Source organism: Neopsephotus bourkii, unplaced genomic scaffold, assembly GCF_033783945.1.
Source record: "Neopsephotus bourkii isolate Nb327-2 ecotype Australia unplaced genomic scaffold, CSIRO-AGI_Nbou_v1 NB_1749, whole genome shotgun sequence".
Classification (NCBI taxonomy): domain Eukaryota; kingdom Metazoa; phylum Chordata; class Aves; order Psittaciformes; family Psittacidae; genus Neopsephotus; species Neopsephotus bourkii.
This window is the reverse complement of record NW_026902223.1, coordinates 2,654,194-2,673,522: the sequence shown is the minus strand read 5'-3', so window position 1 is coordinate 2,673,522 and position 19,329 is coordinate 2,654,194. Positions and strand designations below refer to the sequence as shown.

At 52.1% G+C, this 19,329-nt stretch overlaps 1 protein-coding gene across 1 annotated transcript; it reads right to left on the bottom strand.

Annotated features, from left to right (window-relative positions):
• Nucleotides 1-10,942: 10,942 nt before the first annotated feature.
• On the bottom strand, nt 10,943-17,297 carry SLC16A6 (solute carrier family 16 member 6). The gene is made up of 6 exons (XM_061377470.1): nt 17,063-17,297; nt 15,126-15,367; nt 14,401-14,544; nt 13,566-13,694; nt 11,818-12,639; nt 10,943-11,202 (listed from the first exon to the last, which is right to left on the bottom strand). The coding sequence occupies exons 2-6, from the start codon at nt 15,358-15,360 to the stop codon at nt 10,943-10,945; spliced, it is 1,590 nt and encodes a 529-aa protein (XP_061233454.1). The 5' UTR covers nt 15,361-15,367; nt 17,063-17,297.
• Nucleotides 17,298-19,329: the final 2,032 nt, after the last annotated feature.

Genomic DNA, 19,329 nt, shown 5'->3' with positions numbered 1-19,329 from the left:
TGTGTTTTACAGTTCCTTGCTAAATCCTCATTTAAATTCCCATTTCCATGGCTGGAGCTCTTTGGATCACACCTTTCTTTAGCACAGGCTGATTTTTTCCTCCATATTCTGGCAAGATAGGATTGCTGTTTGTGCAGACATGGATGTCACCCCGGCTTTCTGTCTGTGGGTAAGCCCAGACTCTTGGGAAGAGCTCCTGATGCAGTGCTTATGGAAAATACTGTGGAGCTGAGCCTATTGATAAGAGAAACAACAGATCTGCAATGCATTGATAGTTTAAGTTGCAGAATTAATCACTGCACACCACCCTGTTTGAGCCCCAAACCGTTCCAATGCCAGCATTAACACCACGATGTGCCCCAGAACAGCATCAGAAATATCAGAGCTGTCTCTTGCTTGCTTGAGATCAAATCACTGTGGAGGGAGCAGTGCCGTGATATGAGCATGGGACTGGATTCCAGGAACATCTGAGTACTAAATATAGCATCCATGCTGGCTCAGCGGCGTTGGGTCCAGCAGATAACACCCTGCGTCAGGACAAGGCGACGGGGCAGATCATAGGAGGTTTGAAATGCAATCTCTGCCACTGCATCAGCAACGCTTCCCAGGAATCCCTGGATCCCTGTCTTTGGTGTATGTCTGTTTGCAGTGCTTGAGAGAGTCAGGATATAATGAGGGGGAAAACCAGAACATGGATGTACCTATGTTGGAGCAATGGGCTACACTCCTGTCTGAACATAGTCTCTCCCAGCAAGCCTCATGGTGTTTGTAAATGCATCTGAGCAGAAAAAGCATCACATGAGCGTGCAGTATCAGAGCTTTTGTTTGTTTTATAAACCCACCAAAGATCTATTGGGTGTGTTGGGGAAATGCTGCTTCTGGCAGGGGAATAGAGAGGACACACCTTGCTTGGATGTGATGGGAATAAGCAAGAAAAGCCCTTATCTGTGGAGACAGGAGATTCCCAACAGTACAGGAGTTTCGTCAAACATCTGTGTCACTGTTGCATGTTAGTTTGGGCCGCTGCTGCCTAGTTCTCTTTTCCTTTATTTAAAGGTTAAGATGCAAATATCAGTGTAACAAATGGAATTCTAAGGAATTGCAAAAGGTGACACCTATAGTGGGGGCATGTTGTAAAAGCCGTTTAGCAGCGAGTACATGTGTTTTTTTCTGCTGAGAAATGGACAGAAATCTGAAATCCATTAAAAACTGAAACAAGTGGGAATATTACAGCCCCGAGGAAGGGCTCTGCTGTGGCTCCCGCAGCCTGTGTGGATGAGCATCCTCCCGGTGGTGGTCCCCGTCTCCGGTGGTCCGGGTCCCCAGTGGCGGTGCGGGGCCGGCAGGGGGCGCGCAAGGGCCGCGCAGCCGGGGGATGCTCTGTCCCTCGGGAAGTGCTTTGGGAGCACATCCCGTGGAGAGGATCGCGGGGGGACCTCTGTGTGCGATGAGGGGGAGCAGCGGCCTCTCCTCCCCCCCCCACACCCCGCAGCTGCTCCGCTTCTATAGCTGTCTCCCAGGTCCTGGCAGGTGAGAGCCCCGGCCCACCCTGGGGTGCTCAGGGTAAAGCGGAGGGGGATGAGGCCATGTAAACAGGGACACTTGGCATTACACCGGCTGTTTATCAGTTCCTGATGTGTGAAATTTGGTGTATTCCTGGTGTCTGTCAGCACCCATGGCTGTGGGACATGATGTGGGGCTCCAGTCATGTATCTGTTACAAGGGCATGTAAGGACAGGACAAGGGGAATGGCTTTAACCTTCCAAAGCAGAGATTGAGCTGAGCTCTTAGGCAGAAGCTCTTCCCTGTGAGGGTGCTGAGGCGCTGGCACAGGGTGCCCAGAGAAGCTGTGGCTGCCCCATCCCTGGCAGTGCTCAAGGCCAGGTTGGACACAGGGGCTTGGAGCAAGCTGCTCCAGTGGAAGGGGTCCCTGCCTGTGGCAGGGGTTGGAGCTGGAGGAGCTTTAAGGTCCCTTCCAATCCAAACCATTCTATGTGTCTGTGAGTCACCTGGATGAACCCTATAGACACCCCCTGCATCCCTGCCCCATGTGTGTGATTACAGAAAACTATAGGATCAGAGTCACACAAGCCCCCGGCCTTTTCTTTCCACCCTGTCTCCAGCCTTGGTTCTGGAGAGCTGGAAGAGCCTGGACCTGTGGCACATGTGCTGGCACCACTGTCCGGTTGCTTCCCACTGCCCTGCAGGAGCCAGTACTCAGGAATGCAGGAAGCCCATCTCCAATCCTACAGCATTCCCCATTCCCAAGGTCTCCTGGGGATGAGGGTCAAGTGTTACCACCCAAATGCTCAGGGCAGCTTTCTGGCCACCCTTGTCCTTGGGCAGCGCATTCCTGGCTGGATGCGTGCCTGTCCCACACTGGGGTGCCCTATGAGCCATCACCCCATGTCAGAGCCCGGATTATCCCCCCAGCACCGTGCAGCCTGCCTTCCACTTCCTCTGAGGCTGCGTTTCACAACCCCCATTAGTTTGTGTTTCAGCCGTTGCTGTAGATACTGCAGCTCCTTTCTTGTTTGTCTCATCCTCCTATGGGCTCACAGACGTAAAACCCGAGCAGACACACGAGGTCAGGGGCTCCAGAGGAAGCTGTGGTCTGAGACGTGCAAAGCAATGGCAGCGGTATAGAGTTACACTTGTGGTTAGCAACTGTTTGTTTGGTTTGCTAAGTAGAAGCAGGTGCTACCAGAGATCTGGGGCAGGCCGAAGGGTTCTGCTGCTCACATGGGTCGGGGTTGGAACCCTTCTGACCAGTATGAACCATCTTGGTTTAAATACAAGGAGCAGGATGCAGTGGGGAGGGAGAGAAGGATTTTGCTTCAGTCTTTCAATGTGAAGATTAAAGTGGTTCAACTCTAGTTCATTTTCACTTCTCCCTATCAAGGAATGCATGAAGATGATAGTGAAATAATGGCAGGAACCCAAATGTGTTCACTGTGAGCATTCAAGGGGAGCCACAGGTGGTTATTGAAGTGCCTTGATGTGCTGCAGGACTAAGGCATGCAAGCAGAACATATAATCCATGCAGCCAAGCTCATTATTTAAAGGGTTACTTGCTGTCATTGCCTATGGGCTGTTTGAAAACGTGCTGTCTGACAAGAAACTACCAAGTGCACTAAAAATTCTTCACTGAAAAGCTCATGTTTGTATCATCTCTTGGCTGACACCGGTTGCTAACGTGATGCTGCACTATTTGGTCTCTGCTGATGCTACGTGGAGCCAGGAATGTTTGTCTTCATCCCTCTTGAACACTGCTTTAGGTCCTGGGGTGTGCTGTGTCCCACGGCTTGTGCCATTGAATGAGTGGTATTTTATAGGATTAATAATAAAATTGCAGGAATTAGAGTTCCTTTGCATAAGTAAAAGGGGTTTTGCAGGTGAAAAGGGGCAATGGTGAATGAGCAGCTTGGTTTTGGGGTGTTGGGATGACGTGGGGAGAGGCAGTCCATGAGCACCCAGTGCGATGTGATGCAGTGCGTGCTGTCCTCAGAGTCCCAGGTACCAGGGTCTGCCCATAGCATGGGTTGCACCTAAGTGCAGTGCATGAAGATCAAGCAGAGATGCCTTGAACTTTAATCCAGGTCATTGACACGTTCCTCTCTTTAAACCAGGCTCACAGATTTAATTGGTGCTTTAATTTCCTGAGCCAGGATGGCATTTTTAATCACTGTGGCCAGGATTTGGTTGGGTTTCCGTTACTCTTCACACCACCCCGGTAGGATGCTGCCTCCTCTGGGCTAGTAAATGGGTTTCTTTGTGCCAAATCCCAATTGATCCCAATTGAGCCCCAAATCCGGCTGATGGGGGAATGTTCCCACTGGGCACAATTTTCAGGATTAATTGTTGCTTCATGGATCTACTTTTGTGCCTCTTCCTCACACACTGTGAGCAATTACCTTCTCTGCAGCGGGTCAGTTACCTGCTGTTGGAAGCACCCACCAGACTGCACCTCTATGGAGATATGTAAAAACTTCCTCTTTTGAGATAGATTCACACATTTTGATGTTTATTGCTGTTGTTTCCTTCATTATTAATATTGAATTTGCCATAATACACAGTTGATGTGCAGTTCCCTCTTTACACATTGTTAGTTGACCAGTTCAGCCCTTTGTGCTGTGATGAAGGTGCTTTTAACCAAGGAGGACAACGCATCGGTCTGGCTGCAAGATCAGAGTCTGGTCCTTGAGGACACACGAGGTTACATTTCGTGTCACATTCAAAGATGTGCAAAAGAGACTGAATAAAGCAAAGAGATGCAAAAGGGATTGAACAGCCTGCCCCATCCCTGGCAGTGTTCAAGGCCACGTTGGGCACAGGGGCTTGGAGCAAGCTGCTCCAGTGGAAGGTGTCCCTGCTCGTGGCAGGGGTCGGAACTGAACGAGCTTTAAGGTCCCTTTAACGCAAATCAGGCTGGGATTCTATGGAGATCTCTGGGATGTGAAGATGCTGCTGGAGATCTGGGGAGGATCGGGGTGGCCTCAATGAAGCCATTTACAAACTAAAGCTTGAGCATCATTTTGTATTTAAGTATTTGGTTAATGTATTTGTGTGAGGACTCACTCTTGCTGTTGTGGAGGGAGGTCTCCATCTCCTCTCTGAGGGCTTTTGACTATACTTGAAGAAGCTGTGAAGGGCTCTGACCCCTCACCAGTGGAGGCAGGAGGAAGGAGAACAGGCAGCAGAAGGGAGAAGCAGCAGGAAAGTCACCTTTGTGCCTACAGGCTGCTTTCCAGGTACTGTTGATCTCATGTATTGTCCTCCTGGCAGAGGATGGGGAGCTGCATGAGCTACCCAGCGGAGTTGTGTGCTGGTAAGGATGGATGTGAGTGTTACTGAAGTTCCAGTTGAGGGGTTTCCAGAGGCAAAACCCTCTGTAAGTTCTGTGCGGGCAAGGATGGACATGAGTGTTACTGAAGTTCCAGTGTAGGGGTTTCCAGAGACAAAACCTGTGGGTTCTGTGCAGCTGATGCTTGAGCAGGACAAGGCCATGATTTGCCAGCAGCAAGGGAAGAGCTGCGAGTCCGTTCCGTGAGGGGCTTGCAGGAGCTCGGGGAGCTCATTCCTTCGGTGTCCCTGGGAGACGCGGGTGGGGTGAAGCCCTTTGCTCCCCATGGGGTGCCTCGGGGTGCTCTGCGGATGGCACAGCCGCTCGCATGGGCTCCGCGCTCCTCCCCTCTGCCTGGACGGACACGGGATGGGGAGGAGCAGGACCCGCCGGGACGGCTGCGCCATGGCAGCCGCTCTGCCCCGTGAGTGCTCAGGCTTCGCTTCAGCCTCGTCCCGCTCTGTCCGGGGGGGTCCCCTACGGCGCTGGCTTCCCCCTCGCGGTGCCCCATGGCCCGGCCGGCTCGCAGCCCGCGATAGCCCCGCGGTGCCTGCGCATGGCACGCACTGATAAGGCGCTGTTGCTGCACCCCCGGGTGCGGGAGGGAGGGAGATTGGGGGCCCCCGGGGGCTCGGTGGTGGTTGTTGGGTGCAGGGAGGGGGAGCCGGAGGCGCCGGGCTGCAGCAGGAGGAGGGAAGGGAGTGATTTGACAGCGGGCAGGGGAAGGAGCTGGCTTCTTGCGGGGGTTCAGCTCCATGCGCGTGGTGGTGCCCGGTTCCCTGTGTGCACTCCGCAGTAGGTATCAAAGGCTGGGCTGCCCCACGGGACTGCTTTTGGCAGAGCAGCAGAGTGCAACCTGTCCTGCATCCACAGGGGTACATCCTGCCCTGCATCCAGTCCTGGGGGGAGGCTGGCTTCTGCTGCTGGGATGTGGAGGGCACTGCACCCTGCCCTTCTCTTCTCTCTGTGCAAACCAGAACCTTGTTCCACCCCTGAATGAATTCTCTAACAGAGGCAATGTGGGGATGTCAAGGTGCAGAAATTGCTGTGCCAGGGCCTGTCTGCGATGCTGCATCTTAAGTGGTGACACGTGTCGGGGTGTCCCTAAGTCACCACCGACAGAGAGAAGCAGGGATGCAAACCTGTGAGGAGAGGGGTTTGGGTAACTTGGGTCAAGTTTGGTGACTGGGAGTGGATAAAAGGCTTCAGCAGCAGGTTTGGCCAAGAGGCAGTGTTAGAATCAGATTTAGATTGGATCCTAGGCAGAAATTCTTCACTGATGATTTTGGGTCTTTATCTCATTTCTCAACATCTAAAAAACCCCATCCAACAGCAATGCAATCAACAGCAAAACACAAAAGCTTTGATGGGTTTGAAGTGCTTAAAAGGCCCAATTTTGATAACTTCCCATAGCACAAGCACAAGCCGGTGGAGATGCAAGTGAATCAGCAGAGCGCGGAGGCAGGACGGGGGGGTACCAGCATCACTGGGGAGCGCAGGTCGCTGAAGCAGGAGCACAGGGTGATGCTGAGCAGCCCGGTTTGCCACCACTCAGCTCTGTTTTGCTGCTCTTTGGGCTGCTCCTGTGCCACAGGCTGGCTGTGGCAAGCAGCTGGCAGCGGGTAAAGTAGAAAAAGACATTCACAACATTAATGAAAGCTTTGACAAAAAGGAAGCAAGGGGAACTATTGTCTCCCCGGCCTTATTCTCATAATGTCTGCGTGTAATAAGTCTTTTGGTTATGCTTGTGGCTTCTGTGACAAAGCAGTGATTTAAGGGGCTGTCTTTACAGAGGCAGAGCTGCTTACACGGGCCAAAGTGCTGGTGAGTAATATTTTACCACAAATTGTTGTAACTGGAGCTTGACAACTGCAGTAGGAAGGAGGGAGGGGGATTGCATTTGATTTATGACACGGCTTGCTGCAATTCGCTTTATGCTGGTGCAGCCGCAGATGTGCAGACCCTGCAAGTAAAAGTCCATGTGAGTGAAAACAGGGAGGGGAAAACTGTGCTTTGCTGCCAGGATTCCCAGAGGTCTCCTGGATCAGTGGGAAGCACATGTGCATCATGTCTACACACCAGCTTCTTGGACTGGTGGCATCTTGGGATGCTTGCGAGCCTTTCCCTGTGCTGCCAGTGTTGTATCCCATTGGGAACCAGGGGTCCTGTCTGTTAGTGTGGACACCAAGTACAACATAACTCCTCTGGGCAGCCGTGCTTTCTCTCTCTGCCTTCCAACCAAGGGATCTTTAACCCAACCTATAGGGCATCTTTAAGATGCTGTCCAAAGAGAGAGGGAGCAAGGAAGGCTGCAGCTTGGGCTTGCATCACTGAAAATCCAGGTCATGTTTACTATGGGCAGCTGGAACATGATGATCTCAGATGCTAACAAGTAACATCTGAAGGGAAGCGTTAAAACTTGGGAGCTGTTTTGTAAGCACCTACTTCACTTTCATTCCAAAGCCAGTTCAGCTATTTTTAAAGGTTCATTTGTCCCTTTGAGTACCTGGTGTCAGCTTATGTAAAGCAAGTGAAGCAGCACAAGGGGTTGCCCTTCCTTTGGATTTCAACTGGAAAAATGGCTTTGTCGCTTTTAAAGACCCCCAAAGCAACAAACAACCCCCCTGGACAGCTTCCTTTCTGCTCCCGATACCTACAGTCGGAGCTTTTTGTCCTCCTGCAAGCTGACCTTGTGTAACTTCCTTTATTTACATTTGGCCAGCACTGGCCTCATTGACTGCAGTTTGAACAACCCCTTTTATCCTGACGTGCTGTCCTCTTATTTACTGCTGCAAGGTACATTTGGAATACTGCTGAACAAAATGGGGCTTATCCTATGTTATTCTGCCCTTAAAGCCCTTGTACCAGGGTAAGAGGAGGATGTGGGCAATTAACATAAACCAGGTGGGAAAAAGGACTCCAATCTGTGCAAGGAGACATCTGAAAGTGCTACGGTTTGATGTGCTTTTAAGTGAGTTCTCTTCAGCCTTTGTAATGCCTTTTGAAGGGGTTGGTTTTGAGGAAGCTGTTGCAAACAGTGCTTGTTCACTGCTGTAATCGAGCCAGAGTAAAACATGGAGGCAGGTTAGCTTCCCAGGACTTTGGTATTTGCATTAGGTCTGCACGTACAATCACCTCTGCTCTAGGACTTTTGCAACCAGAATGAAAACAGATTGTACTTAACGTGTACCATTGGCATGATTTCTTCAGTAAGTAGTTCACTTGCAAATAGAAGTACTGATAGTTGGAATTAAGGGTGGCAGCCTTACTCCTGATAGGGCTTGGCGATGGTGAGAGTTAGGGGCTAAGTGGGGAAGGGCGTATTTCATCTGGCTAAAAAAGAAACAAGGCTTGAGGGAGAGAAAATTGCCTTTTAGTGCAACTATCCTGGTATTTAGTGGCTTAATTTGTGCTACATGAGCCGCCCAGCCTGGCATGGAGAAAGTATGCTGCAACTGAGAGATGATAAAATAATGACATGATTGCGTGCTTCTCGAAGGAACGAGGGTAACGCTCCCCAGTGCCACCAATCCAGGAGGAGAAAAGGCTCCTTCTAATCAGGGCTCCCCGGGTAAGGGCTTTACAAGAGCACCCTCGAGGTCAGCCCTGATCTTCTTTAGAAGAACACAGGATTGCCCAATTCACAGGGCAAACAGGCTGCTGCAGGCTGAGGAAGTGGCATGTGATGGCCACGCTGCCAGGCCTCGTGCTAGGGATGGAGAGGAGGGAAGCAGGAAATTTTCTTCATTTTCTTTATTAAAAAAAAAAAAAAGGAAAAGGAAAAAAAAAAAAAAGAACAAGTTTATTGCAAAACTCAGTGTTTTAGAATAGTTCCAGAGTCCACTAGGTTACAAACACATCAGTAAGTCCTGCTTTGAACGCATTAAAGCCTGCTTCTGGGTCTTCTGTGCCCGCACACACACATACTCACACGCTCCCCTGCTCGTGCCGCTACACAGACAGGAACAGAAACGTGAGGTCAGTGACAGACATATCATTTGATCTGTATTGGAAACTGTTGTAGAAAACAAAGAGAACATTACAGTAGAACCTCGCCAATCTGCCGAACAGGGAGCATCCACACACACACAAAACCTGGAGGCCTTGTTCCACTTCCAAGCAGAGGTGTAATAGCAAAGTGCTGTAGTGAGGTCTCGTATCACAAAAGACTTCCATAATCTCACAATTAAGAGTCTACAGAACATTTACCAAAATGCTTGAAGTCATCATAAATTAACAATAAATAAAAAGTACATCTTAATGCGACGATTGTGACTTGTTCATTTGCTCACTGATTCACAAAACTCTCAGTTCTCTGTAAGGGGTCTTCCAGTCCTGGGTGCATCGCAGCGAGGTTCTGCTGGCTGTGATAAAGTGCTGAGGCAGAGGAAGGATGCGAGACCGCAGGTCTCGGGCAGTGAGGATGGATTGCTCTAGCCACTTGGTTGCAAGAGTGCCTATTTATTGGGTTTTGGGACATTTAAGACACAAAAACCACATCAAGCACCTTCCCAAAAAGAGGGGGCGAGATTCCTGGGCTTTTTTAATCTTTTTTTTTAATCTTTTCTTGACAGATTGTCCCCCATTTCTATGGCTGGTAAAACACAGACAGGTCAGCGTAGCAGTTAATGCATGATGCCACTTCCATTGAAAAACACAGAGATGTTGGTTTGGTTTGCCTTCCAAACCAAACCAGACTTGATTTGTCCCCCTGAGTTGCTTAAGAGGCGTTAAGATGCATATAGGTGGGGTAAGCAAGCTTGTGTCACCATGAGTAGGAATCTCTCCCGTTAAGACTAAATGAAGATCTAGGATGTTGTCTTTTACTATTCCCCTCATGCCTTCTGTGTGCACAGACTCTGGTTCATTTTACTGGAGCAAAAAAAGGGATCCTGCTGACTTTGGGGAGCAGGGGGTACATGCCCCATGGCTGACAATGCGGGGAGCAGATTGCCAGGGGCTGGGTATCAAGGGGGTGTTCCACATTCATGTGTGATGTGGCAGAGAGTTCCTTGTGCACGTGTAAGCGAAGGTTTTGGGTACATTAAGACATACTGAGCCCAACCCTCCCTGTGGGGTGGGCTGGTGACAGCAGCAGAGCTAGGTCCAGTGACACCAGCTGAGGCCTGACGGAAAGAGATGCTGGATCTGTGGTTTATGATTGGTTTTTTTTCCTTTCTAAATAACAACTGGGTTACCTAAGACCTACCTATTCAAAACAGCTACACTCTATGCTGTAAGGTTCCCAACAATTTCACAAGCTAGCAATACAAGATAGTTGTTGAAGAGGGTGATGTAAAGACAGCTTTCCGATCTGCAGAAGATGATTTTTCCTCTCCCCTTATTTAAGCTAACCTCCTTTAGCAATCTTAGAATAAATTAATAAATACTAATTAAATTAGAAACAGTACATCAGAGCTGACTATCAACAGAAAAAAAAAACCCTAACAGTTCTAAGGATACCAATCAGGAGAAGAAAAATTACCTTGTGATTAAGATGTGCAGTAATAACTGGCCATAAAGACATACAGAGCCTCTGATTTTCCAGCATTTGTGATGTTCAAGTTAAGAACATTAACAATGGTTTCTACTAGGCCAGCTCTCTAGCCTAGCCTCCTCCAGCCTAAAACATGAGTCCTCATATTTCCAGAAGAAGATTGACTTGGCTGTTGGTGGTGCATGAAATGCTTGTCTCCAGTTCATGTCATCGGTGTTGTATTTGCTTGGAATCTGTGGTAGGGGTGGTTGAGGACAGTCAGAGGCTGAGCTGCTTCTGCTGTTGTTCTCAGTTTCTCTGGGGTCAGTTGAACCTTGTTTGTTATCAGGAAAGCAGGAGTGTGCATCACGTCTTCATGCTAGACACAAGTTACTGGATGTGGCTATCCGTATTTTCTATGGAGCTTTCCATTATTGGTTAAAAAAGTTCTTCCTAATCATTAAAAAAAAAAAAGAAGTTGTTGGTAGCAACTGTTCACATTTAAAATTTCACATTCCCTTTAGAATGGAGCTTTAAAACGTGGAGCAGAGCTGACATCTTCCCCAGTCTTGCGCCGGGTAGATTTAGATGGAGAAGGAACGGGGGAGGGTGGTGGTGTGTGTTTAGATCACGCTGTCAGAGCCTTTACCTGAATTTTCCCCTTTTCCTGAATTTTCCCCTTTTCCAATATCCATGTCTATAAAGTCATCAGGTAAGTATGGAGCAGCCCCCACCGTGCTCTCCTCCGCGCCCTGCTGCGAGCAGTGGCACAGCCCAACCTTGCACGGTCTCACCAGGGACAGGAACACGGCACCCAAGACCATGCCAGCAGCACAGGAGTAAAAGGCTGAGCTGTAGTTCTGTGTCGTATCCACTATGACACCTATGGGGACACATTGACAGCAGTTAGCCACAGGTGGCTCCCCTCTCCCATGCCCATCCATTCCTCCCACAGGGTTTTTAATCTGGGTACCACTTTAATCCGGGTACCACTGCATCATTTTATCTGCAATCAATGCTACTCTATGACAAACAGATGCTACCTTAAAAGAAGTAAAACACAGTGTTCAGGGGTGCATAGTGTCATCTTCAGGCAAGTCAGAAGCCTCTGGGCATGAAATGCATCTATTTAGGATGCCAGAGAGCTTCACCTTTCTGCAGTCTATGGCAGAAGCACATGCACAGTGGAAGCGATTCATTTCTGCCACTCTCTAGAGCCTGAAGTGATGCCAGGTTTAGTTTTCCAGCAGGATCAGGGGAGCACTGCAGTATTTTCCTTCACTCCGAGGTTCCTCAGTGGAGACCGCCTCATCTGTGGGACTCTGCAGAACTGCATTGCAGCAGTCTTCTGGCTCTGAGTGTCTCCTAATACTAGTTGCAGGGCTTTTAGGCGAGTACTATGATTAGCGCTTCCAGAACACTTTCTAGACAGATCAGCACCAACAGCATGCCAAAAACCACACCCCAAACCCCAAATGAACATGAGTTTTAGAGTTACCTGCAAGGGGTGGTCCAGCCAACCCAGCTAAGCTTTGAATGAAGACATAGACACCAGCTGCAGAGGACATCTTCTCGATGCCAACCACGTCATCTTCTGCCAGGAGGGGAATATGCGTGCCTGCTACCGTTCCGAGCATGAACCCGAAGAATATGCTACATGTCATCAAGCCCCAGAACTCGGAGGCAAAAGGGAAGGCAAACAACGCTACAGACAGCAGGACAACGCAGATGAGTTCGATGTAGATCTTGCGGATGGGCTTCTTGTTGAGGACCCAGCCCGCTGAGATTCTTCCAAAGACCTCTGCGATTGCCATGGCCGACAGTATGTATGCAGAGTGGTCTTTGCCGATGCCAAGGCTGAGACTCAAGGGAATGATGTAGAGGGAAGGAGCGAAGAAGCCCAGGGTAGCAAACAGGCCAAAGAATGCATAACAGATAAAGCTATAGTCTCTCATCACAGAAAAGTCCAGTAGTTTGGTTTTTGGTTCTGGAGGGGTGCTGTTATTTTCAACAAGTGTCTGCACGTGTTCCTTTGGTTCTTCACTTTTCGGCTCTGCTTTGGTTTTTCCAGGCACATTGCTGGGTGAGGTAGTTATTTCGACTCCTGAGTCTATGGACTCTATTGAGGTGCGTGTTTGCTCGTTTTCAAGCATGTACTTGGTCTCCGTGGGCTCTTCTGGAGGATGTGCTTTCACTTCTTCTTGCTCTTGGATGATAATGGGTCGCAGGAGCGACCCACACACAACGATGCTCAGCTGCAGCACCCCAACAGAAAGGAGGCTGTATCTCCAGCCTATCTGCTCTTTCAGAGCAGTAATTGCTGAGGAAAGAGGGCAGAAGAAGAAGAAAGTATAAGTAGAAGAACGTGGAGTTACACCAAGGAGCTGTTTGTACTGGAGCTTCATCACCAGCTTGTCCCCAGCACCTCAGCTCTTATGGAGGCTGAGCAGGGTCCATCCTGGTCCATCCTGCCCAGGGCCACCCAGGGGTCTGGCACCCATGTTCCTCCCATCAGCTGCAGCAAAGAGCTGGAAGCCACCTCTAACATCTGGCTAGCAGAAGCCACCCTCTAGGTAACCACTTGTGAGGTCCTGGTGAGTTTGGGATGCACAAGGACGAAGGTGGTGTTATTTTTAGTGAATGAGAGCAAACTCAGCAGTAAAGTTTCCTCTCTCACTGACCCCACCCTGAAACCAGCTATTAGAGGAAGTCTCTTTGCTCTGCTCAAAGGTGCGTGTTACTGCGTAATCACAAGCCTTCATCTGCAATCAGAGCAGCTTTACAATGGGTTATTATGAATGGAAGCGTGCGCAGGAGAGGACCACCTGAACTGCAGAGACAGGCACATGGTGCCTGGGCACAGGTCCCCAGAAGGCTGGAGCAGCTCATGCTGAGCAGAGGCTCACTAACCTTTAGGAACAGTTATGTGTACTGTGTACGTTTTAAATAGCTGAAGTTTCTCGGTCTTATTTTTAGCCTGCTAGATCTATATAGGGAACCGGGCAGGCTGTGTATCAGCAAGGCACGTCCTGCTCTGGCACACGTCGTGCTGGGGGGGCTTGGGCATGGGGAGACCAGTCTCTAGGATTACTTGTAGCCCTGTTTGCAGGGCATGTGAGCAACCACCTGTGCACTTTAGCAGTGCATGGGCACCAAGTTGGTATCAATTGGCTTCTGTTTGCTTGGGAAAAGGATTGGAGCAACATCGGGCTTTAGGCATGGACATGCAGCATTTGGGCACTGTACCTGGTGCGAAGGAGAAGACGGCGAAACATTCCCCTGTGGATGCCACCGCTGTGACCAGCGAACGCCTTTTGTCAAAATACTGTGATAAAATGGTGACAGTCGGGAGGAAAGAGAGGCAGTATCCGAGGCCTGTGAATAAATGCCAAAAATTGCCATAACAACAAGTAAGGGAGGGGGAAACACCGATGCGAGAACACGTTAAGTCAGCTTTCCCAGTGGCGAGATTACAGTATCATTTCGGCCAACTCAGCAAGTCACCCTGGAAGAAAATCATTGGGGAAACCACAATGTTATTTTCTTTTAAACTGGATAGGGGGGAAAGAAAAAAGAAGGGGAAAGAAAGGAAAAGCAAAACAAGAGACCCAACCACCCAGCTCATGCCTTCTGTTCCCAAACAGCCAGCGGGGTCCATTTGGAGGACCTCATCTGCCTGAAGAGTAATTGATCCCCTAAGTGAGGCAAGCTCCTGGCCACGGATGTGAGCAGGACACCCAGGATAGACTGGAGAAGGGGAAAAGTATCAGGAAAAACACAGAATCAAAGGAGAGGTTGGAGGATTTGGCCCCATGAACAGCGTTCATCTCCCCGGTCAAGCACAAGCAATCGGTACAGCTGCAGGACTGAGTCCCAAGGTTGTCCCCAGGGTACAAGACCAAGCCTTGAGCCCAGGTCATCGCCTTGGACAGGAGAGTAAGAGCAGCTCAGGAGGGTCAGCAGTGTTTCTCAAGCACTCCCCATGACGTGGGGAGTAAAACCCCTCCATGGCCAGAGCCACGCTTTGCGGAAAGCCGGAGGAAAGTGAAGGGTTCGGAGGTGCAGGAATAGGACAACTCACCGGAGATGACGCCGATGGTGATGTACATGTCCACAACAGAGCGGGCGAAGGAGGCAATGACCATGCCGGTGCTGATCAGCACCCCCCCGGCCATCACCACCAAGCGGTGACCAAAGCGGTTGCTGAGGACCGTTGACAGAGGAGCTGGACGGAAGAAGGGGAAAAGAGACGTGGTCAGCACCCATCAGCAACCTCAGCTACCATCTGCTCATACCCCTGCCCACATCCCAGGATATGCCACCTCCCCTGCTAGCTGGCCTCCCAGAGCAGAGCATCACCCTGGAGCCATCCCTCGAGCACCGCACAGCACTTCAGATGTGCTAATAAATGATCAGCAAAGACTAGAAAGGGTGCAAGGGAACAAACCTGCAGCAACATCCACAGACAGCAGTGGATTTCAGTGAGGCTTAAGGTATTTCCAACCCTTTTCACTATGAAGTTAGGTCTTAAACTCTTGTTTTTACCCCTTGCTGAATGGCCGTGCCAGGCTCAGCAACATGGACCATGTCCCTGTACCATGCAGAAGGATGAGTTGGGGCTCAAAGGTATGGCTGGGCTGAGGCAGACATTTCTTGTTATTCCAGGAGCACAAAGCTCTGCACTTTATGGCTGTTATTTATAACAGAGCCATTAGAGACACCAAAGTCACCGGTACCAGGTCCTTGTCTGATGAGTCAGCACTACGGCTGCCCCTTGCACCCGTGCTGGATGCCTGCCACTCTTACCTGTGAAGGTCTGCACAAACACACAGATGGATATTATCCAGGATATCCTGCTGTTGGTTTCATCAAAGCTTTCCATCAGGTCGTTAAAGAAGACACCGAATGATTTTATAATGCCGTATGTGAGAGCTTCCACAAAGAAGAAAGCAAAAGCAACTGTCCAACCCCATCCTCCGTCAGGCACTTTAGAATAGACATTTGGGGCCATGCACCCCATTTTTACAGCTTTGACAGTCATTTTTGATCTGGAAGAGAGGGGAGAAAGAGCCAGGCATCAGTTTTAAGATGGATTTTGCTGGAAGAAGCACGGCCTAGCAGCTGTGACATCCCTAAGGCCAGTCCCTGTGCTGCCGAGGGATTAAATGCAGGAGTTGGGGTGAAGTTTCAGCCTTTGTCACCCCATAGGGCTCGTTTTTGCCAGTGCTTTTCCAGCCCAGGACCAGAAACTCTCTGCTCAGCACCCTGCCGAGCTGTTCCCATCAGCAAATCCCAGCACCCGGGAGCTGTCGTCTGTACCTCAGTGCATGGGGGTGGATGGATGCAGTTCATGAAAGATCCACCACGGGACCCAGCGTGGGCTGGTGGAGCTGCAGGAGCTCCTCAGGAGCGCCCGTCCTCCCCACTGCACCCTCTGCCTGGCCCGGGATGGATGGTAACACCCCGATAGCACCCGTTTGCCGTGGGGTTGGTCAGTGGCACAACCCACCATCATACCCTGCAGTGTCCTGCACCCACCGAGCTGCTGCTTATGGTATTGGGGTACCCGCAGTTGCTCTGGCAGCTCTGGAGCTGCCAATCCCCAGCTCGCCACAGTGCTGTAACCTCGTCGGCCACCAGCTCCCTGTGCTGTCCCCGTCAGCCCTTGGGGTCACTGGAACCCCAAGAGCAGGAGCAAGGGGACGCGCTAAGGGCTGGAGGGGCTCCCCGGCAGGACATCGGGCTCTCTGCAGTGCTGCTCCGCATCACTTGATACCATGGATGAGGGTGTATTATGCCCTCATCCCATTCTGTGCTACACCCACGCACCTGCGGGTGGGACACGGGGACAGAGCCGGGCTCCTGCGTGTCCCCCGCCCCAGCAGGCACCAGGCATTTCCCTCCTCCATTTTATACCCCGGATCACCGGCACTTTGTGTCCGTGCGGCTCCGGCAGCGGCTGCATCCCACGGGGCAACTTCTCACCGCGGAACAGGCGAGTGCGAGCGCGTCCCCACCGGCACCCACCCGAGAGCGGCCCCACGGGACCCGAAGGGGTCCCCTAAGTGGAGCTTGGGGGGGGGGTGTCTCAGCACCCAGCGGGTTCAGGCTGGTGCAGGGTGCCCGTGGCGGGGTTCCGGTGCGGGATGGAGCGAGGCGTGAGCTCCAGCATCCCGCCGCTGCCCCGGCTCTGGTGCTTGGGTTAAGGGGAGGGGGGCACCGGGAGGACCACCGGTGTGTGACCGAAGTTTGTGGGAAGTGCCTGGGTGCCCCCCGGGGGAGGCAGCGGGGCTGCAGCGAATGCCTGTGTCACTGCACGGGGAACGGGGGGAGGCTCGGGTAGGAGGAAGCACTGTGTTTAAAGCAGAAAAGAAGAAAACCCCACCACAAACCTCACACAAACCATGTACATTTAGGGATTAACAGAAAACAGAATGGGGAAAGAAATTAGCGATGGAAAACCCAGCGCGGAGGGGCCCGGCGCGCCCCCCCCTTCCTTCCCTGCATCACTTTCCGAACATTTCAGACCTGATTTCTGCATCGCCACCGCCGCACCGGCTGCTCGGGGCCGCCGGCTAAAAATAAAGGGATGCGGGAAACGGGAGGTGGGGAGAAGGGAGGAAAAGCAAAAAGCGAGGTGGAAAAGGTAATAAAAAGCCTATTTATTAATGCAGGCAGACAAAGACACCCGCCCCCCCCTCACCGCCTCCCTCCCCGGAGGCCCCCGGCGGGACCCCACTCACCGGCGGCGCTGGGTGCTGCGGCGGGGTTAGGGGCTGCCCATGGCCCGGGCGGGCGGGCGGCGAGAGGAGGCGACCCCGCTGCCCGCCGGCCTGCGGCCGCTGCTGCTCCCGCTGCCCGCGGCGGCGGCTGCTCTGCGCTCGCTCCCAGCCCTTATATACCGGCTGGAGCCGGTCTCCGCCGGCGGCTCCGCAGCGCCATGTGCGCGCCGGGCCCGGATCGCCCCAGCGGCGGCGCCGGCACCGCGTGTGCGGCCGAGGGGCGGTGCTGGCGGCGGGGAACGGACCGGCCCCTCTCCCCCCCCCCGGCCCGCCCCGCACGGACACGGGCACCCGGCACCTGCCCCAGCGGCACCAGTGTGGTCCCCACCCGGCCCTGGGCGCCGCCGATTCAGGGCACAGCGGGGACGTCACAATTGGGTGGGGGGAGCACGGTCCTGGTGTGCGGGTTTGGGTCCCCCCCATGGCGGTTCCCGAGCGCCCCCCCCCCCCGTTGGGATTTCGGAGTCGCTCCGGTTTGGTGCTGAAGTTTTAAGGCTTTTGTTTGCGGGAGCGTGGAATTCCAGGTGGGAAGGAAAGGACCTCAGGGATCAGCTGGTCCAAGCTTTGCAGGCGAGGCTGGATGTCCCAGCAGCCTGTGCAGACGAATCTTATCCAGCACTTCTCGGGGGGGCTTATTCCAAAAGCAGTAAAAGCCTCCATCTCCCTATGGGAAAGGGATAAGGGATGAGATTGTGCAAGCTGGGGTGCGAGGAATGTCTGCACTATGGGCAGCATGGCTGTGATCTGTGCGCCCACAAGGGATGCAGTGCCAGGAGCACCTCGGGCTCACAGCAAAGCAGGCAGATGCCATCCTGTTTGCTGTGCGAGGTGCTGGGATTGGGACCGGAGCTGATGGGATGGGGCTGAGCATACGGTGAGGTCCTGAGTGGCGGTTCTGAGCTTGACACCTCCAGTCTGTGGTATCAGAGGCAGCACATGTTGAGTTTTTAGGGGAAAACATGTCCCTTGCATGGGGAACCTAATTTATGGTTCAAAGTGGAAGCAGGCGACTCAGCACCTATATGGATGGGGTGGAAGGGAGTGTTGGGGCAGGCATCTGCCACAGAGAGCACAGGACAGGGATCCAGTGCCCGGTGCAGGGGTTGGGACTAAACCAATGAGTGCTTTAGGGTTTCCCCTAAATTCCCCTGAAATCAGTAAATAAGAGGAAAAAATGAGCAGTGCTGTTTCCCAGATCACTGCTATGGCTGCATCCCAGTGCTGGCCTCAATGTGCTGAGCATGGGTGGATGATGCCAGCGAGGTTTGGGAGCCCACAGGTCATATCAGAGGGCTCCCGGAACATCCCTGCCCTTTGCTGGGTTAAAGTGGAACCGGGGGGTTCTGGTTTATATCCCTGCATAAACTACCCCGGTTAAACTGTTCTTCGATGCCTCGCCTATACAGGGCTGCTGCATTTGATTTGGCACAAGGCCCTTCTCTTGGCTTCCTTCTTTGTCACAGTGCAAGTGCTGGTGTGGCAGCGCAGGTGAGGGCAGCGGGCACAGAACTGCAAACTGATGACAAGTCACTGATGGCTTTTGCTCCGTAACTTGGAGCTTCCTCATAGCAGAGCTGGTCCAGCGGCCGCTGCCTCCCTCATCCTCGCAGCGAGGTTTCAGCAGCTTCACCCCTCGCAGTCCCTTCCTAAACAAGCTCAAATCCATGGGGAGCAATGGACACTGCGCCTTTAGAGAGCCTCGTATCGCCCCATCCTGCAGGAAACCCCATCCTCCCGTGGGTTATGCCTTTCAGGGCTGCAGATGGAGGGCAAGCACCTTGCCTGGCCTCCAGGAGCTGATACCCCGTTATATAAGGGAATGGGTCGTCCTCCCCAGGCTGTAATTCTCGCTGGCAGGGACAGTGCAAGTGGCTGTGGGACAACAAAAGAGGTTTGTGCCTCCAGGGGAGGAATCAGAATGCAAATATCTGTGGCATGAATAAACAGGAGCGATTTACTCCTTGGTATTTCTTGTCAGGACTTTGCATCTGTCTCTGCTTCACCTTCTCATTCCTTCCCTTTGGGCTTTCCAAGTGCAATAAGGCTTTAGGAAACGACAGGGGCCCCATGGGAGGGACGGAGCTGGAAGCTGCAGCCTCTCCAACCCAGGGCTTCCCAGCTCTGCTGTAAAATCCCCTTTTCCCATCTTGTTTGCTCATTTTGGGGGGGATTTCCCCTGCTGCAGCTTGGGTTTGTGGAGGGTTTGGCTGTGGCTCAGCCAGAACACC

Bases quoted from the DNA above. Each gene is read 5' to 3' on its own strand.
- SLC16A6 (XM_061377470.1), bottom strand. From the start codon at position 15,360: ATGACTGTCAAAGCTGTAAAAATGGGGTGCATGGCCCCAAATGTCTAT. The intron at 14,545-15,125 runs GTAAGAGTGGCA...TCTTCCGTCCAG, and splicing joins GTTTGTGCAGACCTTCACAG to CTCCTCTGTCAACGGTCCTC. The intron at 11,203-11,817 runs GTAACTCTAAAA...GTGTCCCCATAG, and splicing joins GGCTGGACCACCCCTTGCAG to GTGTCATAGTGGATACGACA.